Genomic DNA, 27,901 nt, shown 5'->3' on the forward strand with positions numbered 1-27,901 from the left:
CCTGGTCTACATCTCTGCCTTTCAGCCTTTCTTATTTTGCTAATTTCAGGTTATGTGGGAGTAGGAGTATTTTTATCTCTTTTCAAATGCTAGTTGTTATATTGTTTTTACCAGTGCTTTATTGTTGTTGTTTTTATATTGGTGCTTGTGCCTCGACAGCAGAGACAGCCACAATAAGGATCTTGCAAACTAAATACTGTTGAATTAAGGAGGGCAGTAATTGCAAGATGGCCTCTACTTTTGAAGATTTAAATTTTTAGTTTAGAAGTTCTTCCTAAAATTTTATAAACCCCTCCCCCCAGTCCACTAAAGTGAGCATCTATATTAGGTAAAGGTAAAGGTTCCCTTCACACATATGTGCTAGTCATTCCTGACTCTAGGGGGCAGTGCTCATCTCCATTTCAAAGCCGAAGAGCCAGCGCTGTCCGAAAACGTCTCCGTTGTTATGTGGCCGGCATGACTCAACGGCTCACAGAACGCTGTTACCTTCCCACCAAAGATGGTCCCTATTTTCCTACTGGCATTTTTTAACGTGCTTTCGAACTGCTAGGTTGGCAGAAGCTGGGACAAGTCACGGGAGCTCACCCCGTTATACATGGCACTAGGGATTCGAACCGCTGAACTGCCGACCTTTCGATTGACAAGCTCAGCGTCTTAGCTACTGAGCCACCGTGTCCCGTCTATATTAAGTTAATAGATAATGATGATAATTTTCGAAGACAGTCTCCACTCTGACTTTCCCCGCCCCACCCAGATTTTCCTCCTGCCTTCTTGGACGTGTATCTTTTACCTACCAAGGCTGAGAGTGGAGCCTCTGTTTTTCCCTTCAGAGGTTTAAGGAGCATGTATCAAAATATAATGCAGTGAGGGACTAGAGAGAGCTGTCTTCATCGGAGGAAGAGGGAGCAGATTCATCCTGATTTAAGCAAAGCTGAAACATCAAGCTTGTTGAAAAAACTTCCTTTGCAGGATTTGTTTGGTTTGTGTGCAAATAACAACATGGCTGATGTTGTTATTTGCACATATAACAACATCAGCCATGTTGCTATATGTGCACCACTTGAAACTCTCTTCAGAATCCTCCGTCACCAGCTGTGAGGGGGCCTCGCTTTCTTTTCCTCCCAAAAAATAAAGAGATTTTAGAACCAGGAGGGGAATGCTAGCAAACGGGCAACCTGAACCGTTCCTGGAAAATGGCGTCGGGCGGGAACATGATCTGACCTGTGGCTTTGCTTCTGCAGGAGAAACTGCAGAGGGAATCCCAACTGCCTGGTGGGGATTGGAGAGCACATTTGGCTGGGGGAGATCGATGAAAACACTTTTCACAATATCGATGATCCCAACTTTGAGAGGCGAAAAAAGGTACGTCTATGGTTTTCTGGCCTGATCGAGAAGGAGTGTCGTTCCCCCCCCCCCAATGCACCGTCTTTCTTTGCATTTGGTGCTTTAAGTCTGCCGCCCAGAATTGCCGAGGCTGAAATTGCCTTGATTCCCAAGATCTACGGAGGTTTGGTTGGCTGTGAAGAATCCATGTTGGACCTGAGAGGCAATTTGATATCACAATAAGGGAGCCTCTGGGAGTGGGGTGGGATGGGGGGAGGAGGACACAAAGTGTTCTGTCTCCTTCCCCACTTCAGACCCATGAGCTGGCCTTCAGCCAGTGGAGTCACGGCTCTTATCAGTCCTGGCAGAGAAATCGCAGCTGCCTGCCAAAGTTCAAACAAATGACTCACGTAGCAAGACTTTCAGCTCTTTTTGAAACGGTTCAGCTAAACTTTTGCTTCCCGTGGAGTGAGAGCAGTCCCAAAGCTCCTTATATATCCTGTGGGGTGGGGCTCCTGCCCCATCCTTCCTTTTGATGATGCCGCCTCTTTAATCTTCTGAAGCACGGGTCAAGCCAAGCTTGATTATTATTATCATCTGGGTCTGAAGGCGTAGCCTGGGAAAGGGAAGAATCAGGGGATGATGGCCTCATTACGTCCTCCGACTGATCTGGTTCTGGCTCCTGGAGCCGAGCCAAAGGAATCGGTGCTCCCGAGGTAAGCCTTACCGGCCTTTCCCCCTCACTTTCGGAGTCACTTTCGGGCATGGGGCCAGATTCGGGGGCTGGATTTACAACACAAAGTTTCAGTCAGCTGGGTCTTTTCTTACATATCTTCAAAGCTGTGAAATTGCGAGTATGGTTTCTCTCGGGATGGGAAGCCACTTCTGAGTCGGTGCAAGTTAAGTGGGCACGTTTGGATTTTTTTCCCCCCCAAACCTATTTTATTTGGGTCACGGTTGTCCCAAAGGTGCTTTTTTCGTTCCTTCTCAATTTAGCCGCTATTCCACCGCCAAAAAAATTTCTTTACCAAGTTCAAATTAAAGTATTTTCTTGTGAGTTGATGTTCACTCACCTGGCTTTAACATTCCGTTCAAATCACCGCTCCTGCTCAAAATTTTAGTCCGGTTGCCCCAGCTTAATGATGGCTACTATGGCCACTGTCGCCAAGTCGAAGAGCTTCCCCTCTGACCTCCGAGGAACTTGCCGGTTCCTCTCAGTCATCCGAGGCACCTCTCCTTCTTCACCGTCCCTACAGTGGTCTGGTCCAAAGAGCTGGTCCAAAGACCCCTCGATGGTGGTTTGTCAGCCCGGGAATCGCGAAGCTTGGCGGAGCTCACTCTTCCCCGACTGTCTCGCCGCGACACTTCTGGTCGAATTTCCCCCAAAGGTGTTTTTTTCAAGAGGCACCTGGACTTTCTGGTTTTTCTTTGAAGACCTTTCGCTTCTCATCCAAGAAGCTTCTTCAGCTCTCACTCCATTTCTTTCCCCCGCCATCCAGTCAGAGCTGAAGAAGCTTCTTGGATGAGAAGTGAAACGTCTTCAAAGAAAAACCTGTGGTGTTGTTGGTGGTTTTTTTAAAAAAAAAAAAAAGCGGAGCATTTTAAGGACAGCAAGATAGAAAAGCATTTCAAAGTGGAACTTGTCCTGTGCTTAGATACGGAAGAATAGACCCATTGAATTGCGGCTGCAAAATCTTAAGTATTTTAACAATGCGTCGATGTTCTCTAAAACTGCTCAGAGCGTCTTGCGCCAGCTCTCCTTTCTGCAGGAACTAATTCCACTATTGTCGAAGGAGAAGACGACCTTGCTAAAATTGTCTGCTTTTTGGCTGGCCCCACCTCTGATGATCTCTGTTTCCTCTCTCCTTCCCCGCCAGAATGCGTTCGTAGGCCTCACCAATCTGGGGGCCACTTGCTACGTCAACACTTTCCTACAGATGTGGTTCCTAAATCTGGAGCTGCGGCAGGCGCTGTATCTGTGTCCGGTTGCCCGCCCTGAATATGTCACAGCAGAAAAGAAAGGTATTTTGGAAGCATCCTCGCTCTTGTTAGAAGCAAGACAGTTCTAAGATTCACCTGCTTTGAAACGCAAATGGTTGGCCGGGCCTAAATATCATCACTGTCCATTTTCCACACTTAACACCGTTGCAGCGTCCCTGCGGTTCACATGATCCAAATTCAGATGCTTGGCAACTCGTTCATACTTACGACTGTTGCAGTGTCTCCTGGGGGAGGTGGGGTGTGTGTGTCATGTGATCACCCAGCGAGCAAAGTCAGTGGGGAATCCAGATTCTCTTAACAACCATATTGCTTGCTTAACAAATGCAACGATTCATTTAACAAGTGTGGCAAGAAAGGTCATAAAATGGGGGCAAAGCTGTCTTTAACAAGTGTCTCGACATAAATTTTGGGCTCGGTGGTCGTAACTCCAGGGCCGTTTTATAGCTTAATTGCTTCACAAATTCTGCCTGAGGAGATTGTGCCCATTTTGCAGAGAAGAGTTTGGCTTGTTGCTGCTCTTAGTTAATATAGGATAGGGTAGGGTAGGGTAGGGTAGGGTAGGGTAGGGTAGGGTAGGGTAGGGTAGGGTAGAGTAGAGTAGAATAGAATAGAATAGAATAGAATAGAATAGAATAGAATAGAATAGAATAGAATAGAATTCTTTATTGGCCAAGTGTGATTGGACACACAAGGAATTTGTCTTTGGTGCATAGGCTCTCAGTGTACATTAAAGAAAAGATCCGTTCATCAAGAATCATAAGGTACAACACTTAATGATAGTCATAGGGTACAAATAAGCAATCAGGAAACAACATCAATATAAATCGTAAGGATACAAGCAACAAAGTTATGCAGTCATGCAGTCTTAAGTGGGAGGAGATGGGTGATTGGAACGATGACAAGATTAATAGTAATAGTAATGCAGACAGTGAATAAATAGTTTGACAGTGTTGAGGGAATTAGAATAGAATAGAATAGAATAGAATAGAATAGAATAGAATAGAATAGATTTTTTTATTGGCCAAGTGTGATTGGACACACAAGGAATTTGTCTTGGTGCATATGCTCTCAGTGTCAGTTTTGGAAGGCAATTTTCTTTTTTGCTTCTTAACTGCCACATATTTGCTTCTTAACTGCCACATATTTTAGCTGGGGAAGTTGGGAGGGGTTTGTTGTTGGAGTGGTAGAAAGTTAGTCATAACAACATTCCGCATTCAAGGGCATCCTGCGTCTGATGGAGACTGCCTGAAGATTGTATCCAATTGTGTGTGGAGAGTTGATTGGACAATGTGATGAACTTGTGGTTGTGGGGCAGGGCTGTGAACTGTCAACTGGGTGTGGGAAACCCGGAAGCTTTCAGTTTCGGGTTTTCCCAGCTGTGCCAACATGACATCTCTAATAAATTGGAACTTTGAGGAACCTCAAGCCTCAGAGCTTTATTTCATTGGGGGTGTTCCTTGGAACCCTGACACTCAGTGTACATAAAAGAAAAGATAAGTTCATCAAGAATCATAAGTTACAACAGTCATAGGGTACAAATAAGCAATCAGGAACAATATCAGTATAAATTGTAAGGATACCAGCAACAAGGTTGCAGTCATGCAGTCATAAATGGAAGGAGATGAGTGATGGGAATGATGAGAAGATTAATAGTAGTGCAGATTTAGTAAATCATTTGACAATGTTGAGGGAATTATTTGTTTAGCAGAGTGATGGCGTTCGGGAAAAACCGTCCTTGTGTCTAGTTGTTCTGGTGTGCAGTGCTCTGTAGTGTCATTTTGAGGGTAGGAGATGAAACAGTTTATGTCCAGGATGCGAGGGTTCTGTAAATATTTTCACAGCCCTCTTCTTGATTCGTGCAATATACAGGTCCTCCATGGAAGGCAAGTTGGTAGCCATTGTTTTTTCTGCAGTTCTAATGATCCTCTGGAGTCTGTGTCTGTCTTGTTGGGTTGCAGAACCGAACCCGTCAGTTATAGAGGTGCAGATGACAAGCCTCCATCATTCCTCTGTAGAATTGTATCAGCAGCTCCTTGGGCAGTTTGAACTTTCTAAGCGAGGGACGAAATAATTCCTTCGCAGGTCCCAAGTCTACATCCTGCGTTTTTATCAAGCTTTTTATCCCTTGACAGATTACGAACCTCAGACCATTTGCGAGCACCTCCAGTACTTGTTTGCCTTGCTCCAAAACAGCAAAAGGCGATACATCGACCCATCGGGATTTGTGAAAGCACTTGGCTTGGACACAGGTCAGCAACAGGTAAGGTTCGAAGCATCCGGCTCAGCTTCTCTCTTTTGCCTCGTTGTCTCTCAGAATGACACGTTTAAGAAAGCCGTTCCCACACTGAAGAAAAACCAGGAATCCTTTGACAGCAGAAAAATAAAAAGCCCTCCTTGTTTTGCTTGGGGTACTCGGCTGAAAAGTCCCGGTGGAGGGGTTACCTCTTTCGGAGGATTTTCTGACAGTAGCTCCCTTAACGGAATTAAAATGAAATGTTTGTGCCTCTAGTTTGCCACAATGTAAAAAAGATGTGGAGACTCTAGAAACAGTGCAGAGAAGAGCAACCAAGAGGATTAGAGGACTGGAGGCTAAAACATATGAAAAACGGTTGCAGGAACTGGGTATGTCTAGTTTAATGAAAAGAAGGACTAGGGGTGACATGATAGCAGTCTTCCACTATCTCAGGGGCTGCCACAAAGAAGAGGGAGTCAAGCTATTCTCCAAAGCATCTGAAGGCAGGACAAGAAGCAATGGGTGGAAACTAATCAAGGAGAGAAGCAACTTAGAACTAAGGAGAAATTTCCTGACAGAACAATTAATCAGTGGAACAACTTGCCTCCAGAAGTTGTAAATGCTCCAACACTGGAAGATTTTAAGAAGATGTTGGATAACCATTTGTCTGAAGTGGTGTAGGGTTTCCTGCCTGAGCAGGGGGTTGGACTAGAAGACCTCCAAGGTCCCTTCCAACTCTGTTATTCTATTCTGTTCTATTCTATTCTATTCCTTTTCTATTCCTATTTCTATTTCTATTCTGGGTACACCTGCCCTGTTTCCTCAAACTCACCTCCTGCCTGTTCCGCTGTTCTAGGATGCTCAGGAGTTTTCCAAGCTGTTCATGTCCCTGCTGGAGGACACCCTGACTTCTCAGAAAAACCCGGACGTGTGTGACATTGTCCAGAAGCAGTTTTGCGGAGAGTACGCCTACGTTACAGTGTAAGGGCTTTTCGTCGCGCGGTTGCTTCTCGCTTCCTTGTCCTGCTCCGGACGACGGGCCTTCGGGCGCTCACGGCCGTCTCTGCTTTGCTCTCCAGTTGCAACCAGTGCGGCCGAGAGTCCAAACTTATCTCCAAGTTTTATGAACTTGAATTAAACATCCAGGGCCACAAGCAGCTGTCGGACTGCATCACGGAGTTCCTGAAGGTACCCCGTCCATGAGGGGGGGAGGGCCAAGCACTGGCTTTTGGGGCAGCCAAAACTGGCTTTTGGAGCAGCCAGACTGGAGCGGTCTGTGATGGCGAACCTATGGCACGCGTAGCCATATCAGTGGGCACGCGTGCTCGGCTCCGGCCAGCTGATTTTCGGGCCTTTTGGGCCCGCCAGAAGTAGGGAAACAGGCTGTTTCCTGCCTCCAGAGGGCCTGGGGTGGTGGTGGGGAAGGCCCGTTTTTCTCTCTCACCTGGCTCCAGAGCCTCTCTAGGAGTCTCTGGAGGCTGGGGACAGCAAAAAACATCGCTTCCTGTCCAACTGGAAGTTGGTAAATGGGCTGTTTCTGGCCTCCGGAGGGCCTCCAGGGTGATGGGGAAGGCAGTTTTCGTCCTCCCCAGACTCCTAGAAAGGCTCTGGAGCCAGGTGAGAGAGAGAAACGGGCCTACTGGGCCATCGCGTGCCAGGAGCGGGGGGGTAGGGCACATAGAATTATAGGTGTGGGCACGCACACGTGTGACACCCCACCCCACCCCCCCTCCTGTCACGCAATGGCAAAAAGGTTAGCCATCATTGGCCTAGGTGTTGTGACTTAGGCTTCCTTAAGTAGCAATAAGCAGAATCTTAGTCCCAGTAAAACCCCTTTTATTTACACGACTGTGAATTACGTTCATTCACAGTCAGCACGGCTTTGCAAACAGTCTTTCAAAGGCCTATTTATTAACGCACCTTATCTCGCTGGGAAAGCTGCCAGATAACTTGTTTCCAAACGCAGTGCAAGACAAAACTTGGCGCTTGTAAAGTCACGAGCAGAACTTTCCATTTTGGGACGACCGACTGAACGAGTTTTTTTCCTGCAAACCCCGCTCCCCGTTCGCTCCTCTTTTGTTTCCTATGGGAGGGGCCAATCACCTCCAAAGTGTGGCTTTATTCCCGAGTCGACCCTGCTTTCTTAGTTGTTGTTCTGGCAGCTCTACGCATGTGCACATTGGGAACAGGCTCCAGCTGTTCCTCTGCCTCGCTGCTGCCTATCTCCCTCTCTGCCTCCAAGGCGAGCTTTCCCCAGCCCCCAGAGCTGGCCCATATTCCTCCCCAACCTCCTCACTGTCCGACTCTACTGCCAGCTCCGCAGGCCGCCAGCGGGCCACAACACTAGGGACCTAGGGGGTCTCGCCCCTGAGCTTGGCTGGTGCGAGTTGACGACTTTGGGGTCCTGCTGCCAAGCAGGTCGGGCGACCTTTTCAAGCCTGCAACCGCTTTTGTTCTTTTTATTCCTGGCAGGAGGAGAAGCTGGAGGGGGACAATCGTTACTTCTGCGAGTCCTGCCAGAGCAAACAGAACGCCACCAGGAGGATACGTCTGCTCAGCCTTCCTTGCACCCTCAACCTCCAGCTCATGCGCTTCGTGTTCGATAGGTGAGCCGCCTCTCGCACTTGCCCGAAGCCTTCGTTTTACAGCGGGATCCCATCCCCGTCTGAAAGTGGGCTCCCTGGCATGGCTTGAATCGAACAGAGTGGGCATGAACTATCTTCAGAACAACACACACTCACACACACTCACACACACACACACACACACACACACACACGCATGGACCAGCTCAGCTTACGTTTGTCTTGCTTACTTATTGTGTCCTGCCTTTCTTTGGGCAACTCAGGACGATCTGTTTAGAATTTTAAATAGCAGAGTAGGAAGGGGCCTTGGAGGTCTTCTAGTCTGACCCTCTGCTCCTGTTCCTACGAAGGGGGTTGGGCTGAGAGAGAGAGATCGGTTTAATGTCCAGTTGGGGAATCCAGAAAAAAAACTGCTGGGACGTTATTTTTCCCAAGAGTATAAACTTAAACCCACGTTGACACAGAAGAAGCAAAACCGGCTCTGGGTTTCCCCGCACAAACGCACGCATAGTTCATTCTCCCTTTCCCCACAAGGCCACCCAGAGTCCATTACGCCCACCAAATCACTAATTGTGTCTGCACCCCCTGAGCTGGGCCCTTTGCCAAAAAGTGACTCGGAAAGTGAGGGGGAAGGGCCATCAGGACTTACCTCGGGAGCACTGGCTTCCCTGGCTCAGCTCCAGGAGCCAGAGGCAGGCCAGGTGGAGGAGATAACGAGGCCTCCGTCCCCTGACTCTTTCCCCCGCCCAGGCCACGCCTCCAGACCCGGCTGATGGCAATCAAGCCTGGCTGGACCCTAGGTTTCGTAGGCAGGAGAGGAGGGAGCAACAGAAGCAGGGGTGGGGCAGGCCTAGGAAGTGCTGAGTCATGGAACCACACCCCAAAAGCAGCAAGGGCTGCTATACCTCTTCGTGGCAAGCAAATCAACTGCTTAACTAGAGCTGAAGTACTGTTTGTTTCTGGTTGACTCGTCAAGAGAGATAACAGAGACACTTGGCAGATGCTCGCTAATTTGCTGACAGAGCTGATAGTGCCAGCTAATTAAGTCATTGCTCGGACTGAGGCAAGGGGGGACAGAACACTTCTGTTCATTTTGTTTTGGGAACCAGCCCGCCACGCTTGGACATCTGCTGTTGGTTTCCTTGGGTGGCGGGGAAGCACAAGAACCCACGATGCTTGGAAGGCCATTCTCCCCTATCCTTGCATTCCAATACACACACACACACACACAGTATTCTTTGTCAAGCTGCGAGCGAATATAGGTGAATGTTCGAGTCCGCCTTGATACGAAAGGCCCAAAGTCACCCAGACGGCTTCTGTGCCTGAGGGGCACTGACACCAGGGAACCCCCCCTCCCTCAGTTCCCAGTTCAGCCCCCCCACCCCCCGTGGAAAGGGTCACTGTGCTCTGCTCCGGTGTTGGCACTGCCGGGTGGAAAGGGGTGAATGAGAGCAATCCTCTTTAGGCAAACGGGGCATAAGAAGAAGTTGAACGCTTACATCGAGTTCTCCGAGCTGCTGGACCTGGGACCCTTCATGGAAGACAAAGGTAGGCAGAGCCTGGGGTGGGCGTGTTTCCTTCTGTTTGGGGTCCCCTGAATTGTGGGTCAGGGCCCTTCTCCCACCTTCTGTGCGCACCTGGCAGCCTAGAATGTTAGGGGAGGAAGGGGGGTGCTTGCCGCAGCTGCCCTGGCTGTGGAAAAACAAGGATGGGCGGCGGCGGCAGGGAAGCCTGGCCGTTCCCCAAGCCTTGAGCGCTGCCTGCCTGCCGTCGTTTCAGCCAGCGTCTTCGTCTACGAGCTCAGCGCGATCCTCATCCATCGGGGCGTGAGCGCCTACTCGGGCCATTACATCGCCCACGTGAAGGACCCCCAAACCGGGGAGTGGTACCGATTTAATGACGAAGAGATCGAGAAGATGGAAGGCAAGAAGCTGCAGCTGGGAGCGGAAGAGGACCTGGGTAAATGAATCACCGCCGCCTTCTTTTTGAACCGAACTCCGGTGGCCCGCGGATTCGGCGCCAGGCCCCCTTCCCCTGGGCTCGCTACAACTTGGCCTGCCCGAGGGTGTCTCGGCGGGTGGGGGAGTGGAGAGAAGCGGGGCAGGAGAGCAAAGCTCCTCAGCACTTGCTTCCTTTGCTTTCTATCCGTCCCCCTTCCGTCCCCGCCCCCCTCCAGAACCCTCTAAATCTCACTCTCGAATGCCCAAATGCGGGAAAGGGATTTACCGCTCCCGAAACGCCTACATGTTGGTGTATAGGTTGCAGTCGCGGGAGAAGTCCCTGGCTGTTGAACTCCCAGGTGAGGCTTCCGCGTGTCCCGCTTCTCCGCCTTTCCTCCCACCCCTCACCTTTCAACCCCGCGTGCGCGTCGGTGCGTAAGGACATCCAAACACGCTCCTGTCCCAGGAGCGCACAAGGGTTAGAAGCAGCACTTCGGCTGCCCGGTTCAAAATTCAGAATCGGGATGTGCTGGGGGGTGGTTTGGGGGGGGGGGGAAGAAGCCGCCTTCTGCCAGCCTCTCCCTGAGTGGAAGGAAGAGCTTGTGGGAAGCTTAGGGGGCTCTCTCTGAGCAGCTGGGTGGGGTTGTGTGTGGAGGCTCCCCAGGGGCAGGGAAGAGAACGGGGCACTCCTCGTCTTTGGGCTTGGCTATCCCTCTCCTCGGCTTCTCCCTCCTCGTCTTAGCTTTCCTGCAGGAGCTGGTGGAAGAGGACAACAGCAGGTTTGAGGAGTGGTGCCACGAAATGGCCGAGATGCGGAAGCAGAGCGTGGCGCGGGGCAAGGTCAAGCACGAAGAGGTGAAGGAGCTCTACCAGAAGTTGCCTGCCAAAGCTGGTCTGTAAGACCTTCCAATTACATGTCTCTTTCTGTAGGGCGGCTCTGGGCCAGGCAGGAGGGGAGGGGGCAGCTCTGGCGTGTCCCCACCCCCGGGTTTGAAAGCTTCCTTATATACGACTCTAGGTACAAACCCACCCACCCACCCAAGAGAGCCAACCCAGCATGGCCTGCTCCCCAGGAGGGATGGGTGGGGGAATGTCCATATTTATTCGGCAGGAATGGTTTAGCTTGTCCCTTTGCTTTGGCGGGCATCATCCAAGCTCAGCCAGCAAGGCAAGGGAGATTGGCTCAAGAGGGGGCGCTGGGCAGAGGCTCCCCTGTTGCCATGGGCTTTGGCTGGTGGGGAAAGAGGGCCGGAGCCCTCCGTCTGACTTGCTGCCCCACCTCCCACGGGGCAGAGGGCAGGAACATGACAGAAGGCTGACCGGCTGTTGCATAGCAGGGAAGGGGGTGGGGCGGGGTTGATCGATCGTTTTTGAAGGGGAGGGGGAAGACGCACGACCTTAATGCCGGGGTGTTGGAGGAGGAGAGGCAGAGGAGCTGGGAGTGCTGATGCTCTGGCCCTCTGCGCCCCACCCCACCCCCCACCCTCAGGCTGCCCCTACGACTTTGTCTCCCTGGAATGGCTGCAGCAGTGGCTGGACGAGTCGACGCCCGCCAAGGCCATCGATAACACGGCCTGTTTGTGCTCCCACGGCAAGCTGCACCCGGATAAGATCTCCACCGTCAAGCGGGTCTCCGAGGACGTGGCCGACTACTTCTATAAGAGATACGGGGGAGGACCCAGGCTGACAGGTGGGCTGGGGGGGGGCTTTTTGACAAGGCCGGCTTTGGCCCTGGCCGCTTCCTCCTCCTCTTCCTCCTTGGTGAGATCCCCTCTGCTTTGCGGGGGGGTAGGGGGAGGAAGGAGCAAAGAAGGAAAGGCAGAGGAACCACCAGGCAGATGGAGCTGCTTATGCTCTTGCAGAGAAGGGAGGGAGCCTTCCAGCTCTGCAGGAAGTGTGATCTCTCACACTGTTGCACCTCACTGGTGTGTTGCCACAGTTGTCAGTTTCCTCCCACTCTCCCCTCCCTCCCCACTCGCACCTTCCCCAGCACGTTTTCAGAGCTGCCTCTGGAGCGGCGAGGTGCGACCCGAGGAATCCCCACTGGTAAAAGCGGGGCCCGCCCACAAAAGCTTAGGGAGATTGCCTTTCGCCTTCCTCCCTCCCTGGGTGGGAGTTCCCTGCTGGGTCCCCTCCATGGGGTGAGCAGTGGGATGGCAGAGGATTCCCCCCCCCCATGCCAAACGGCCGAGGAGGGGGCCCTGCCGCTGCCTTTCAGCCTCCTGGCCTCCTTCCTCTTCCTCAGTGAAAGCGCTCTGCAAGGACTGCGTGGTGGAGAGGTGCCGGGTGCTGCGGCTGAAGAGCCAGCTAAGCGAGGACTACAAAGCCGTCTGCAACCTCCTGAAAGCAGCAGTCAAGGGGTGAGCGGCTCCCGCCGGGGAGAGGGGGTATTCAGGAGGGGGACAGGCAAGAGACGGGATTCCTAATTCCGCTTCCTCCGCTGCTCCCTCCCTACCTCTTCTGGGCTGTGAGTTGCCCCTCTTGCCCCTCAGGACCGACGGGTTTTGGGTTGGGAAGTCCTCCCTGCGGAGCTGGCGCCAGCTGGCCTTGGAGCAGCTGGACGACTCAGACGAGGATACTGAGCAGAGCAACGGCAAGATGAATGGCGATGCCAAGGAGAGAGGTAGCTCCCTCCCCACCCCACTCTGCCCCACCCCCCTTAGTCAAGACAGGCCTGGGCTCTCCATACCGCCCGGAGAGTTGGTTTTTCCTGGGCCAGCCCCTCTTTTCAGCCTCAAAGGTTTTCACAATGGCTCAGGGATTCAGCCTTAATCCTGATCCTCCCGGTTTGAGCTAGGGACAAACCTGAAGCGAACTCAGCTTCCCTTGTTAAAGACTACGGTCCTGCAGACTGACTGTTTTCCTCTGCTTTCAGAGGAAGAGAGGGAGCCAGGAAAGAAAGGAGAGGACAAGAAAGAAGGGAGGGAAGGAAGGAAGGAAGGAAGGAAAAGGGAGGATAAAAGGGAAGGGGAGGAAGGAAGGAAAGGAAGGAAGGGGGAGGACAAAGAATGGGAGCAAGGAAGGGGAGGGGAGGATAAAAAAGGGAAGGAAGGAAGGACAAGAAAGAGGATAGAAAAGGGAAGGACAAGAAAGGGAAGGAAGGATAAGAAAAAAGGGAAGGAAGGGAAGGACAAGAAAGAAGGGAAGGGAGGACAAAAGGGAAGGGGAGGAAGGAAAGGGGAGGATAAAGAATGGAAGGAGAGGGGAGGATAAGAAAGGGAAGGACGGAAGGAAAGGGGAGGATAAGAAAGAAGGAAGGAAGAAGGACAGTGTTGAGGGAATTATTTGTTTAGCAGAGTGATGGCCTTCGGGGAAAAACTGTCCTTGTGTCTAGTTGTTCTGTTGTGCAGTGCTCTATAGCGTCGTTTTGAGGGTAGGAGTTGAAACAGTTTATGTCCAGGATGCGAGGGGTCTGTAAATATTTTCACGGCCCTCTTCTTGATTCGTGCAGTATACAGGTCCTCAATGGAAGGCAGGTTGGTAGCAATTATTTTTTCTGCAAAAAGGGAAGGAAGGAAGGAAGGAAAGGCGAGGAATGAAGGAAGCGGGAGGACAAGAAAGAAGGGAAGGGAGAAGAAGGCAAAGGCAGGAAATGAAAAAGGGAGAAAAGGAAGGAAGGAAAGCTCCAGGGCAAATGCTCCAGAGAGCCAGCCTGCCACTGTCTTGTGGAGGGAGGGCCACCGAGCCCCGTCTTGTCCCCTGAGCCAGGTTGCAAGAGGGTCTCTGACTTGGTCATTTCCCCCCTCCCCCCACTTGTTCTCCTCCACAGAGGAACCCAGTTCAGAGAAACGAGAAGAAGAGGAGCTGAAGTTCAACGAGGACATTGTGTGCCCTCACGGTGAGCAGTGGGGGAGGGGAGGGCAAGGAGCGACCCTCATTCGGTTCTAGCAGCGTAAGGCAATTCCCTCCCTCAGGAGGGGCCAGTTTCTGCAACTAGCTTTCCAAGGAATTGCTTGTTTCCAGTTTTCCTTCCAAGCCTGGCTAGGCGCGTGGCGGGAATCCAGCCATTTGGCATCTTTCAAATCCAGGAAGCGTCGAGAGAGCCCTTGATTCTCCTGGTCAGGCTGACACAGACGTCCCAAGGGCGCTCGCTCACCTTGACTGGAAACACATTTGCAGCTGTGTGGCTGTTGTGGTCTGAAGAAGCTTCTTGTTGTGGTCCGCTAGCGGCCAGCAGAGCAGATTCAGACAGTGAGGAGGTTGGGGAGGAACATGGGCTAGTCCTGGACTCTGGGGAAGGCTCTGATGAGGGCTCTGCAGTTGCCAAGAAAGAGGCCTTGGGCGACCTCTGAGTACAAGCAGGGTTAGTGCATCACCGGAGGGAGAAGAGCAGGGGCAGGCTCTGTTCTTTTAGAGGCTACCATATTTTTCAGAGTATAAGACGCACCTTAGTTTTTGGGGAGGAAAATGGGGGGGGGATTTTGCCTGCCAGGTATTCATCTGGCTAGTCCTTAGCCTGGTCAGTTTCAGCACATTAGTTCGCTCGCTGGTTTTGAGGTTGGGGCTGGTTGGGGCTGAAAAGCAGCTTCTAAAGCACAGCTGATTGTCAGAGGGAGCAGCAATTAGAAAACCAGGCAAAGCACGGAAGATTGTTTTGCTCGCGTTGGGGCTGAAAAACAGCTTCAAAAATACAGCTGATCATCGGAGGGAGTTCCTTAAAGCAGGCGAAGCGTGGAAGGGTCGAGAGAAGGCAGCAGGTGTTCCGGGGAGCCATTTTGGGCACCGCGCGTCGCATTTTCAGTTTCCAAACAGGTCACATTTTTGGGCGGCGATGTTCTTTGGCGATCCCCGCAGCCTTGAAGGGCTTTCCAACAGAGTGTTTGGAGGCTGAAAACGAGACGCGCGGAGCCCAAAAACACAAGCCATTGTTGGCAGCAATCTCTGCAGCCAGGAAGAAGACGTGCGGAGGCCGAAGGTTGGGGGGCGGCGGGCGGTGGGCAGAGTGACATTCAGAGTATAAGACGCACCCAAATTTTCAGCCTCTTTTTAAGAGGGGAAAAAAGTGAGTCTTATACTCTGAAAAATACGGTAATTTTTTTAAAAAAAAAATTGGAAGAAAAGGTGAGGGCCCCCCCACACCTCCCGATTGCCCTTCTAGACAGATCTTCCCTTGGCTTGAAATTCTGTGGCGGTCATTGGTTGTCCCAAAGGTGCTTTTTCAGGAGGCAACTGGACTTTTCTTGCTTTTTTTTTTTTCTTCTGAAGACATTTCTCTTCTCATCCAAGAAGTGTGGTGACTCAGGCTCAGTTCAAAAAACAAACTAGACTTTATTAGAAGAGCTGAGAATTAACTGATTCTCAGCGTCGTCCAAACTAAATCAAAACAAAATTCTTCCTAACTTAAGTCTTCAGTCTTATCACCAACTTTGGTCTAATTAGGCCAACTGCCAAAGGCTTTTCTTGGCAAAAGTTCAAAAGCAGAAGACGCCGACAAGAAATAAATGCAGCAAGACAAGGAGCAATTCTATCAACCTTGTTTTCCGGCAAAGAGCCCAAATGCCGTTGCTGGTCTTTTAAGCCTCATGGGAGGGGCCAATCATCTCTTGGCCTTACTCCCAAGTCGTCCTCTCTACTTGAGCTGCTCTTGCCTTCTGGCAGCTCTTCTCGTGTCCATTAGGAACAGGCTCCTCCTGTTCCTCTGCCTTACTACTGTCAGCCTCTGGAGGCTCCAGAGTCCGCACCTCACTCCCCGATGGCCCTGGCCCCACCTCTGCCTCCGACGCAGAGCCCTCATCCGGGCCTTCCCCAGCCTCCAGGACTGGCCCCTGTTCTTCCTCAGCCTCATCGCTGTCTGACTCCGCTGCCAGCTCCGCGGGCTGCTGTCGGACCACAACAAGAAGCTTCTTCAGCTCTGACAGCTGGACGATGGGGAACGGAAGGATTTATATGCAAGGTTTATGTCTGCGAGGAGTATCAATCCGCCATCTTCCTGTCAGAGCTGAAGAAGCTTCTTGGATGAGAAGCGAAACATAATTCAAAAGAAAAAAAGAAGAAAGTCCAGTTGCTTCCTGAAAAAAAAACCAAAAAAACCCCACCTTTGGATTTCCCTTGGCCTGGCGTTGAGCTCGTTCTGATGTGCCCAGGAGGCCATTCGGGGCATCGCGAGGCGTGTGTCGTGCCAGTACTCATGTGTACGCACACACGCGTGTTCGCACCTCTGGCCGCCTGTTGCCAGCGTCCCCTCAGGGAGCTCAGGTAGGTGTTTCTCGGGATCTAATCCCTCCTTTTGTGCCGCTGCATAGCGACAGAAACAAAGCAAGTTCCCCCATCGACTTAATTGCCGGCTGCCTCCTTCGTAATTGGCCCGTAACCTTAGCGACAGCTCGGGAAGAAATGGCAACGAATCTTCCCTTTTGCTGCAGGAGCAGCGAGCAAAGGCCTTTTTGTGTGCACAGCTCTGCTCAGAGAGGGCAGCCAGGAGAGGGGCTTCCAATTTTGGGGGGGGGAGGGGAGGAGCCAGCCAGGGGTGGGAAGCAGCCCTCTCCGCCCCCCCCCCCAAACTTTGGGAGTGGGAAGGAGGAGCTCTTTGGAGGAGCCAGCTGCCGCAGGAGGGAGGGGACAGGACAGTGGTCCAACATCCAGATGGGAGTTTCCGTCCACCCCTCCATGGCGAAAGCCATCAATTCGGGCATTTGTATGACGGCATTCCCCCACTCCCCATGGCTAAATACACTCCTTCCAGCAACCCATTTGGTGGTCAGTTCCAATGTCCTCCAAATGGAGGGGGGATCCCGGAAGGAAAAGGTCTTGAGCTGGCGGTGGTGCAGTGGTTAGAGCGCAGTGCTGCAGGCTACTTCTGCTGACTGCCAGCTGCCAGAAGTTTGGCAGTTCGAACCTCAAGGTTGACTGATCCTTCCATCTTTCCAAGGTGGGTAAAATGAGGACCTAGATTGTTGGGGGCCAGAGGCTGACTCTGTAAATCGCTTAGAGAGGGCTGTAGTAGTGTACAACAGCAGTATATAAATTTAAGTGCTATTGCTGTCTTCCCTCCCTCCCTCCCTCCCTCCCAGTGGTTAGAATGCAGTATTGCAGGCTAACTGCCCAATGCCAACAGTTCGATCCTGACCAGCTGCAGGTTGAGTCAGCCTTCCATCCTTCCGAGGTCGGTAAAATGAGGACCCAGATTGTTGGGGGCAATAGGGCTGATTCATTTAGCCACTTACAGGGGGCTGTAAAAGCCCTGTGAAGCGGTATATAAGGGCTGTTGCTATTGTGGGAGAGATCTGTATGGGTGCACTTCCCTGGCAGGGCAGGTCTCCTACTCGGGGGTGGGGTGGAATTTGCGCTGTTGGCAGAGAAGCCAAAGGGCGACCGGAGTTGCTGGGGTCAGGATCTGCCCCTCGGCCATCCGGACAGCGTCTCGGCCGCTTCCGTCCACAGGCAACCTTTGCATCTTGGAGAACGAGAGGCGCGTGGTCTGCAGGGATGCCTGGGAGAAGCTTCAGCGCTACTTCCGCAACGCCCCGGAGTTCCCCAGCAGCAGAGACTCCTGCTCCCAGTGCAAGGTGCAGGGTGGGGTGGGTGCTTCGGAGGGAGGGAGGGAAAAGGAGGTGTCCCCCCTCCCCAAAACAAAGTCGAGCGGCTCCAGGAGGCCTCTGCATTGCACTCAAGGGAGACCGGCTCTGGAGTCGGGGCGAAAGCCTCACTCCAGGAAGGCCTTTTTTTTGGGGGGGGGGGGGGGCTTGAGACCTAGTGGGGCCTGGTGCCAACTTTCCTTCCAGCCTTCAGAATCAGCAAGATTGCAACTTCAGCGCCTTCCGCTGTTGTTGCTTTGCCCGGTGAAGTAAGACTCTCCTGGAAGGGTCAGGCCCCTCCCCACATCCTAAAAGCAGACCCTCACCCCTCCAGGAAGGAGGCCTGTGACCCGATCCTTGTCTTTCTGCAGATCCTGGAGCGGGAAGGGGAGGAGAACGAAGCCCTGCACAAGATGATGGCCAGCGAGCAGAAGGGCAGCCTGCCCCACCTCTTCCAGGACAAGAACCGGCCCTGCCTCAGCAGCTGGCCTGAGGTGGGTGGGGGGAGACCAGGGAGGATATTGGGGAGAGGGGGAGGGAGCGACTCAAGGCTCTGGCCAAGGTGTATCTCTGGGGAGGGGGCCTCCCTAATTAACTGAGGGACCGGTGTGACCGTTGAGGTCCTTCCGCCGGCTCTCTAAATCAGCAGCCACAGTAAAAGATTCAGCTCTTAAATAGAATTTGCTGAATTGTGTGTACACACACACACATACACACTCATACTGTGCAGCCTAAAGATCTCTGTGGTCATTTGGGAGCAGGAGACCGGGGCAGAATCTCCCTGGAGTCCTTCTGGCTTTGCACCCCCCCTTCCCCTCTGTTGTGTCTGCGCCCCCCGAGCTGGGCCTCCTGCCAAAAAGTGACTTGGAAAGTGAGGGGGAAGGGCCATCAAGACTTACCTCGGGAGCACCGGCTTCCCTGGCTCAGCTCCAGGAGCCAGAGGCAGGCCAGGTGGAGGAGATAACGAGGCCTCCGTCCCCTGACTCCCCCCCCCCCGCGTGCCTCCAGACCCAGCTGATGGTAATCAGGCCTGGCTGGACCCTAGGTTTCGTAGGCAGGAGAGGCAGGAACAACAGAAGCAGGGGTGGGGCAGGCCTAGGAAGTGCTGAGTCATGGAGCCACACCCCACAGGATATAAAGGCAGTAAGAGCTGCTGTGCCTACAAATCAACTGAGTAACTAAGAGCTGAAGTGTGTTCCTCGGTGACTCATCGGCGTCGAGGGAGATAACAGAGACACTTGGCAGATGCTCACTATTTTGCTGCCAGAGCTGATAGTGTTGGCTAATTAAGCCATCGCTCGGACGGAGGCAGAGGACAGAACACCCTCCCCCAAAAGGCTTAAGCTCTCCTGCAGCCTTGTTGAGTGCTGGGACCTCCCTTTGGGATCCTTGGGTGGGTGGGGGGTACTGAATGATGAAATCTCTTTTCCCCAGGAGGTGGGGGAGCTCTACGTGGTCTCCAGGTTCTTTGTGGAAGAATGGCGGAAGTTTGTGAGGTGAGCCGCCTTCCTCCTCCTCCTCCTCCCTTCGCAAACCCCACTCCTTTCTAGCCGTGATGATGTTCCCTACTTGGGTTATGAAATGTCCTGAAGAAAGTAGCCAAGCTCAGAAAGCACCGAAGACCCAACAGTTCTCCTCCTCCCTCTCCTCTCCCTCCGTTTCCCGCTCTCTTCGCCCTCCTCTCCCCCTCCTCCCTTCCATGTAGGGCAGCCCTCATGGGAACGGCTTCTTCTCTCGTGTGCCCACTCCTCTCTCCCTCTTCCCCCCCCCCACCCCTCCGTTCCATTGGACTTGCACGCACACACGAACCCATTTCTGCCAGCCAAAGGGAGTCTACAATGCGGGCCCCCCCCCTTTCCTTTTCTCGCCTTCCGCCAGGAGGCCCACCCGATGCAGCCCTGTCTCTTCCGTCGGAAACCGGGAACTGCTCTGCCCCCACGGAGGGCTGATGTTCACCGTTGCGTCCATGACCAAGGATGACTCTAAACTGTGAGTGTCTTCCTTCCAGTGCATTCCCCCCACCCCACCCCCCGGAAGCTGGGGAAAAGAGCCGAGCGGCTCAAGGCACCGGGGTGGGGGTGGGGTGTCTCTGTGACTCCAGCAGCGTATCTCACACACGCGCACACACAGAGAGAGAGAAAGAGAGCCCAAATAGCCTTTGAGCAAGGCATTGGCCTCTCCCCTCCCCCCCGACCCTTCCCTGGCGACTGCCGTGGCCGTCCCTGGGTGTGTCTGGAGCTGGCCTTTGAGAGAAAACAGCAGGTTCTGCTTCTTGGCACAGTATAGCTCTGATATGGCCTGACGAATGGGAAAAGATCCGAAAGCTTTTCGTGGTGGATCACGCCATCCGAGTGATCAGGAGGGAGACCCCCCAGGAAAGCGCCGAGCGCCTGCTGTACATGACCGAACCTGGTGAGTAAAGCGAGCAGAGTGGCAAAGAGGAAGTGACACGTTGGCATCGCGTGCGCTGCTCCCTTGAGCTCCGGGCCCTTCTCGGCAGGCTGTGTTGTGGTCGGCCAGCAGAGCTGGCAGCAGATTCGGACAGTGAGGAGGTTGGGGAGGAACATGGGCCAGTCCTGGAGTCTGGGGAAGGCTCAGACGAGGGCTCTGTGTCAGAGGCAGAGAGGGGGCCTGGGCCGTATGGCAGCTATCAGCTGCCTTCAGAGTCAGACATCAGTGAGGCAGAAGAACAGCTGGAGCCTGTTCCCAGTCTGCGCATGCACAGAGTTGCCAGACGAACAGCTGAAGAACAAGGGTCGACTTGGGAGTAAGGCCACAGGTGGACGACGAATGGCCCCTCCCAGAGAGAATAAAAGAGGAGCGACAAGGGAGTGTAGTTTGCAGGAGACAATTAGTTCACTTAATTGGTTCGTGACTCGCAGAGACTCCCTTGCCAAGTTTTGAAGATATCGGCCTGTCAGCTCCCCAAGCCAGATAAGGTCAATTCTCCCTTGAAAGACTTCGCTGGATGTGAAGGAGAGGGATTCACAGTCACTTAATAAAAAAACGTTTTTTTGTCAGGACAAGGAGTCTGCTTCGTGGTTTGGGGAAGCCTAAGCCAGAACAGGCTGTAACTCAGCTATCCTACTGCCGAAGCGGCTTGGCCGGCTATGGCAGCCCCTCTGCCAGGACCGTCAGAGCAGGCGCACTTTTGCAGGGGGAAGAAGTGTTGGTTGCGAGCCGTGCCTCCTTCCTTTTCCCTCGATTTGCCGAGGGCCTCTGCCTGTCACCCTTAATTCTTCTACAATCCATCACAGCCCTTGGCTCCCCTCTCTGAAACTGGCATGTTGCGTTTTAATTCCGAGTGTGGGGGGGAGGGGGCCTTGTGACTAGCTCTGCCCCACAGCGACATTCAGTTCCGCTGGCTGGAGATCCTGCAGAGCACACGGGGGTCTTTATAAAGACGGACCCTTTTTCCTCAGGGATGGGATCCGACCGGTTCGGGTGAACCGGTTCGTTCCAATGATGAAGTCGGAGCTTTGCTTACCTTTATCCTCTCAGCTGATTGGCGCAGCAGAGCGGATTGCCGCGCCTCGGCTGTGTTCATCCCCAAGCGGTAACGCAGGTGGTTAATATTTGTAAAAACTGTGCCCTCGCGCGCGCGATCACCGAACCGGTTGTTAAACTGGCGGCGTCCCACCACTGCCTCCCGTCCTTGCTCTCTTTTTCTCCCAGAGCTGTGCCTGGACTGCCGAGAAGGGCTGTTGTACCAGCAGCAGAGGGACCTGCGCGAATACACCCAGGCCACCATCTACGTACGGAAAGTGGTGGATGATAAAAAGGTCGGTCACCTCCCACTCCTCCTCTCCGGCCAGAAAAATCAGGGGTGGTGGGCTAGAGCTAGCAACGGGGCCCGGATACTCTGCTCTCGGGAGTTCAGAAACACACCCACCCACCCACCCCTCTATTCCAGGCTGGAGTCTCAGCCCCGGTTGGTGCTTCTGCTCCATTAGGCGGCCCGATGAATGGAGGGCCTGAAACAGACCCTCCATTAGGGGTTTTTTAAGCCGTTCCTTCTGGTGTGGGGGGGTGTAAATGGGGATTCATTAAAGGCTGAGTTGCTTCTTTGAGGTCGCAATCCGTCCCGGCCCTTCAGCATTTCTTTTAAAAGCAAGAGGGGAGGGGGGAAACACCCTCCATTTGTTAGATGCCCCTCCCAACGGCAGCCCCAGGCCTTGGTTTTGTCCACGGTGACTGCATCACCGCCCACACACACACACACACACACACACACACACACACACACACACCAAATTCAAAGCCAGCCAGGGCTGAGCTCAGGCAAGGCTGATTTAAGGCAAGGGCTTCAGTTTAGGGCGGGGGGCTTCTGGCTGTTTTCCACAGTGCAGTTTCTAGAAAACTTTGACCTCTGTTGGTTTGCAAATCCCGGTTTTTCTTTGAAGACCTTTCGTTTCTCATCCAAGAAGCTTCTTCGGCTCTGACGGGATGGCGCATCCTTCCATTCTCTCTCCTCCTCTCCCCACCCCCCCACCAACATCCAGTCAGAGCGAAAGAAGCTTCTTGGATGAGAAGCGACAACCATGACCTTGGATGACTGAGAATCTCCATAGGCAGCGCTGTTGGGTGTATCCTCATTTTTTTGCGCCTGGACATCAGGCTTTGAGTATCTCTGTCCCGCTCAGGGTGAACATTCAATTCCAGAGAAGAGAATAGTAGAGAATAGAACAGAGGAATGAAGGAAGAGGAAGAGGAATAGAATAGAATAGAATATATGGAATGAATAAACTAGACAAGACTAGACTAGACTAGACTAGAATAGAATAGAATAGAATAGAATAGAATAGAATAGAATAGAATAGAATAGAATAGAATAGAATAGAATAGAGAAGGGATAGTATAATGAAGGAATAGTAGAATAGAATAAGAAGAGAAGAGAAGAGAATAATGAAGGAATAGTAGAATAGAATAAGAAGAGAAGAGAATAATGAAGGAATAGAAGAATAGAACAGAACAGAATAGAATAGAATAATAAAGGAATAGTACAATAGAATAGAATAGAATAGAATAGAATAGAATAGAATAGAATAGAATAGAATAGAATAGAATAGAATAGAATAGAATAGAATAGAATAGAGAAGGGATAGTATAATGAAGGAATAGTAGAATAGAATAAGAAGAGAATAGAAGAGAATAATGAAGGAATAGAAGAATAGAATAGAATAGAATAGAATAGAATAGAATAGAATAATGAAGGAATAGTACAATAGAATAGAATAGTAGAGAATAGAATAGTAGAGAATAGAATAGAATAGAATAGAATAATGAAGGAATAGAAATAGAATAGAAAATACGGAATAGGATAGGATAAGATAATTTTATTGTCACTTTAAATGTACAATAATCAGCATACATTAAAGTGAAATTTTGTTGCACACAGCTCTCAAAGGGTCGCCGCCTCCAATACACACTGCATAATATAACAAGAATAAATATAGATAAATACAGAATGATGCACATTATCCCTGTATATTATTAGAGGAGGCTAAGAGCACTTCCTGTCTCTCATCTCCGTCCCTTCTCCCCCCACCCGCAGGTCATGAAGGAGGCTGCTCCAGAGCTGAACATGAGCAGTTCAGAGGCCGAAGAAGAGCGAGAGGAGACTAGGGCAGAAGGGGAACACGATCCAGATTTCAACCAGGTAAATTCTGGTCTTGGGGAATGGGAGGAGCTGTTCAGTGGCTCCGAATTCTCATCCAGGGGTCTCCCCCTGGGCTTCGGATCAGTCTGGGCGAGTGGGAAGACTGAGCAACGTGGCGAAGGAGGCGGCATGGCGTTTTTTTTAAGAGGCAGTTTAGTGTTTGTGTCGTGTCCCACTCCTCCTCTGACGGCCGGGTCGGGGAAGTCTGTATCAAGCGTGGCCACAAAGCCTCTGTAGCTTTGTCAAAGTTCTGTCAGAGTTCTCAGGGCAGGCAGGAGTCCAAGATGTGACTTCAGCAATCCAAATTAGACTTTGCCTGACTCAAAGAATGCCAGAAAGCAGATCCTTTATATAGGCCACGGGGTGTGGCTCCTGACTCAGCACTTATCCAGGCCTGTCCCTCCCCTTCCTTTTGCTGACGTCACCTCTCCATTCTCCGGATGCGTGGATCCCTCCACCCTCCAGCTGCCTGCAATTCCAGCTCGTGACTGGCTTCCTGTTCCTCATGTTCACATGCTGTGGGGGAGGGGTTTATTTGCTCGGTCTGTCCGGGCATGGTGCCAGGACTGGAGGCATGCCAAGCCGTTCGTCTTCATTATCCGTCTCTGGCTGAGATAACAGGACATGAGAGGGGCCCGGCTGCAGAGAGGGAGGCGGCCGAGGCAGAACAGTTTGTGTTAAACCAGGATCGGCCAGATGAGAACCCCGATTGCCCTGGGCAGCAGCTCCCATTCTGAGGGGTCAGCTTGAGGGTTCCCTGGAGGCATCTACAGGTAGTCCTTGACTTACAACAATTCGCTTTCAAAGTTACAGCAGCACTTGGAAAAAAGTGACTTACGACCGTTTTTCACACATGGGACCGTTCAGCATCTCGGTGGTCACGTGATTTTTGGCTGCTTTTGACAACTGGCTCGCGTTTGTGATGGTTGCGGAGTCCCAGAGTCAGGTGGTCCTCTTTTGCGACTTCCTCACGAGCCAAGGCAACGGGGAAACCAGATTTGCTTAGCGACCGTGTCGCTAATTTAACAACCGGAGCGATTCGCTTAGCAAACGTGGCAAGAAAAATGGGTCGTAAAACTCACGCGACAAACGTCACCCTTAGCGACATAAAACCTGGGCTCCATTTTTTGGGGGGGGCCATAAGTTGAGGACTACCTGTACTGACCTGTTCAGTGAGGCTTTGGATTCGCCAAAGGGAAGGTTGCTTTGGGGTCTCGGGATCCCCGAAGTGGCCTTAATCAAAGAAAAGGGCTCGGCAGGTTGGGGACGAGGTGGGTGGGACTCAGTCTAGAATCAGTCAGTGGGCCGGATAGCTCAGGCTGGTAAGGCCTGTTATTAAGAACACAAAGCCTGCAATTACTGCAGGTTCAAGCCCGGCCCAAGGTTGACTCAGCCTTCCATCCTTTATAAGGTAGGTAAAATGAGGACCCAGATTGTTGGGGGGGCAATAAGTTGACTTTGTAAAAATATACAAATAGAATGAGACTATTGCCTTATACACTGTAAGCCGCCCTGAGTCTTTGGAGAAGGGCGGGGTATAAATGTAAACAAAAACAAAAAAAAATCCCTTCTCGCTCCCAGGCGAACAGCAACACCAAGCGGCAGAAAGTCTCCCATCCCAACTCGGTGGTCTGCCAGAAGCAAGGCATCCGGCGCAGCACCCGGCACAGGAGGATACGGGGGGAGAAGGCCCTCCTCGTCTCCGCCAACCAGACACTGAAGGACCTGAAGATCCAGGTGAGGCCGCACTGTTGCTCCCCTCCAGCAGCCTTCCTCCTGCCCATGCGCAGAGGGCCCCCCCCCCCCGTTTCTCAGAACAGAAGGAGCATTGCAGCTGCTCGTGTTGAGGCCGTTCTCCGTGGCCTTCCGGTTGTTCAGGAAGCTGAGAATGCCAAGGGAGGGGGGGGTCGGAGTTCTGCAGGAGAAAGGTGTGGTTGGGGGGAGGGGAGGGGTCCCCAGGTAGGCAGATCCTCCCTGCAAGGATGCTCACCTGTTCAGTTAGCAGCCGTGTGTCGGCGTTCCAAGTCATGCCCCCATAGAAGGCAGAACTCCGAGGCAGGGAAATTCCTCAAGTTATTGGATACATCCTATTGGCACAACTGGTGAAAAAACCGACTCTGAAAGTTCCCACGGCTTTCACCTAATTAAAAAGTAAAAGTTTCCCTCCTCCCCCCCTCCCAAACTCCCTGGTCACGCTGTCCAATCCAGGTGCTGGCCGGTTGCCTGGTTACTTTGCTCCTCCTCTGCCCAGCCACTTGTGAAAATGTCCTTGGTTCCCACAGGAAAACTGTATTGCTTTGACTAACAAAACCCCACTAGCTATTTCCCCCACCCCTTCCCTTCCCTCCGTTGTGTGGCAACTCTGAAGAGGCTCCAAGATGGCCCCACTTCAAGGGTTGACACTCTGCGGTCTTTGGCGCAGATCATGCACGCTTTCTCCGTGGCTCCCTTCGACCAGAACCTCTCGATCGACGGGACGGTGCTGTCCGACGACGTGGCCACGCTGGGCAGCCTGGGGGTCACTCCCGAGTCCGTGGTTCTGTTGAAGGTGAGAGAGGCACAGTCCCCAATGCAGCTTCTCCTAGCAGCGCCGGCCCCCACCCTCGAAAAACCTTTGTTCACAGCTGCTGCACCATCTTAAAACTCCTGGTTTTCCCCTCTTCCCCCCCAAAAACAGGCCGACGAACCAATTGTGGATTACGCGGCGATAGATGACGTTATGCAAGGTAACCTCCCTCCTCCGCCATCCCTGGTTTCCCTCCCCCCCCCAAGCACTGTGGGGTGGGGGCAGAGCGGACGTGAAATGCTCCTGGATCGGATCGGATCGGACCGGATCGTGTGATCCGGTAGCGATGGCGGAGCAAAGCTCCGCCCACCCGCCCAGATGTCATGCCTGGTTAAAACCAGGAAGTAATGTGTGGGGTTTTTTAACCTTCTGCGCATGCGCAGAAGGTTTTGTGCATGGGCAGAAGGTCTTGTTCTTCGGTAAGGAAGGTAAGTAGAATTCACCCCTGGTGAACAGGCCCTGAATTCTCCTCTCAGCAAGGTAGAGCGTGGTGGGCCCTGGAGGCTTGTCTGACTGTGTTTCTCTTCCTTTCCCAGTCTGCATTCCGGAGGAAGGTTTTAAAGGTAGGTTCGGCCTCGCCTTCCCTGCCCGATCTCCCTCTCCCTCAGACCCACCTCCTCCTTTGCTGAAACTCCCCCCCCCTCTCCCTTCCCTTGTGTGTTTCCAGGGACGGGTCTCCTTGGACACTAACGTTCACTCTCCGGTCAGCCGACCACTCCTGAAATCGCCCGGATTGGAGAAAGGATTTGTGTGTCGGGGGGGGTGGGTCCCTCTGAGAAAAGTGGAACTGAACGACCGGCAGCCTCTTGGAGGGACCTCCCCCCCCCCCCCGCCACTTCAGCCCGGCCGCCCCAGTGCACATCTGGGGAGACAAAGAGAACGAGGACTCCCTACTTCGAGATCCTTCTTGAAACGGATGGTTCACTTTTACAAGCGGAGGAAGAAGCCGAGCCGAACGCCCGGGAAGGTGGGGCGGGAAACCGCGTTGACCAAGAACTCGAGAAAACTTGCAGCCGGCAGGAGCAGAGACAGCAGTCCCGACGGTCTTTTCAGGACCCCTTTTCCTGAGCACCGCTTCTCCCTTGCGGGGGGGGGGACGCTGTTTCTGCAACAGAGGGAGCCCCCCCCCATCCCCCATCCCCCAAATCTCTGCAGGACAGCTGTGTCGTCTGACCGAGGGAAGGGCTGGTGGGCTCCCGTTTGCAAGCCGCTCCTTTTAAACCCAAAAGCAATGGAGGCCCCAGGTGTGTGTGTGTGTGTGTGTGTGTGTGTCTCCTGGGGGGGGGGTCTTTGGGGGGGGGCTGCACGTGAGGGGGCTGGGCTCGCCCATTAACCCTTTCGAGCCTCTCCCAAGCTGGCCCAGCAGGTGAACAAGGCCTTCAGCAATTCCTGAAAAAAAAGAGGGAGGGGGCAGGGTGAGATAATTTTTTTAGGGTGGCGGAACAGAGGCTCCCGGGTCTCGGCTGTCACTCCAGGGCTGTGTTTGCCTTCCAGGGGGGTTATTTCCTTTCCCTCCCTCCCTCCCTCACGCCAGCCTCCTGGATGGAAAAATTCTTACTAAACCCTGGGAGAGCCAATTCCGTTGCCCTGGATGAGGGTCGGAGACTGCTTGGGTCTGGCCCGGTTTGGGAGAGGGGGCTTCCCCAAGCCCTCCCCGTCTCCCCCGCCCCCTCTTCCATCGCCCAGTCTGCCTGCGCTGCAAACGTTTTGGGACTAGTCCTTCAGAGCCTTATTAAAAGTATGTACACGTCGTCGGTTTTCTTTGTATCGTATTGCCTTGCATAAAATGTTGTTTTTTTTTCCACTCGGCTCTTCGGACAATCGGCTCTGTGCTTTTTTAAAATATATATATATATATATATTCCAAAATCTTCGCCCAGGATCAGGCTTGGAGGTCAGAGTGACCGCCATGCTCCCCCCATCTTCGCCGCCGCCTCCATCTCTCAGGTTGCAGCTCTCTCTTCCCCGCAGGGTCGTTCAGGACGATGGGAGTCAAGTTCTCTCATTCGTATTTAAAAGCAAGACCGGTTGGCACCTGGCTTCTCTGTGCCAGCGGCTCAAGGTTGTGGGGCGACGCAGG

The 27,901-nt window shown here is 52.7% G+C and overlaps 1 protein-coding gene across 4 annotated transcripts in view; it reads left to right on the top strand.

The window, feature by feature from the left end:
* USP48 (ubiquitin specific peptidase 48) overlaps positions 1–27,622 on the top strand; it is a 29,513-nt gene extending 1,891 nt beyond the window's left edge. Inside the window, exons 2-27 of one of the 4 annotated variants that reach the window (XM_058161181.1) lie at positions 1,242–1,362; positions 3,201–3,345; positions 5,457–5,584; positions 6,414–6,538; positions 6,637–6,745; positions 8,030–8,163; positions 9,608–9,690; positions 9,922–10,101; positions 10,319–10,441; positions 10,825–10,974; positions 11,572–11,772; positions 12,328–12,442; positions 12,575–12,705; positions 13,852–13,920; positions 17,463–17,587; positions 17,968–18,090; positions 19,031–19,092; positions 19,475–19,585; positions 19,878–20,008; positions 21,272–21,378; positions 23,151–23,255; positions 24,837–24,992; positions 25,678–25,803; positions 25,933–25,981; positions 26,358–26,384; positions 26,489–27,622. In XM_058161181.1, the coding sequence (XP_058017164.1) occupies positions 1,242–1,362; positions 3,201–3,345; positions 5,457–5,584; positions 6,414–6,538; positions 6,637–6,745; positions 8,030–8,163; positions 9,608–9,690; positions 9,922–10,101; positions 10,319–10,441; positions 10,825–10,974; positions 11,572–11,772; positions 12,328–12,442; positions 12,575–12,705; positions 13,852–13,920; positions 17,463–17,587; positions 17,968–18,090; positions 19,031–19,092; positions 19,475–19,585; positions 19,878–20,008; positions 21,272–21,378; positions 23,151–23,255; positions 24,837–24,992; positions 25,678–25,803; positions 25,933–25,981; positions 26,358–26,384; positions 26,489–26,511 (2,959 nt within the window). In that variant the 3' untranslated portion in view covers positions 26,512–27,622. Of the gene's footprint in view, positions 1–1,241; positions 1,363–3,200; positions 3,346–5,456; positions 5,585–6,413; positions 6,539–6,636; positions 6,746–8,029; positions 8,164–9,607; positions 9,691–9,921; positions 10,102–10,318; positions 10,442–10,824; positions 11,101–11,571; positions 11,773–12,327; positions 12,443–12,574; positions 12,706–13,851; positions 13,921–17,462; positions 17,588–17,967; positions 18,091–19,030; positions 19,093–19,474; positions 19,586–19,877; positions 20,009–21,271; positions 21,379–23,150; positions 23,256–24,836; positions 24,993–25,677; positions 25,804–25,932; positions 25,982–26,357; positions 26,385–26,488 lie in introns of those variants that run through there. The other 3 variants (XM_058161182.1, XM_058161183.1, XR_009152475.1) reach the window with 3 other exon arrangements.
* Positions 27,623–27,901: the final 279 nt, after the last annotated feature.

Source organism: Ahaetulla prasina, chromosome 18 (assembly GCF_028640845.1).
Source record: "Ahaetulla prasina isolate Xishuangbanna chromosome 18, ASM2864084v1, whole genome shotgun sequence".
Classification (NCBI taxonomy): domain Eukaryota; kingdom Metazoa; phylum Chordata; class Lepidosauria; order Squamata; family Colubridae; genus Ahaetulla; species Ahaetulla prasina.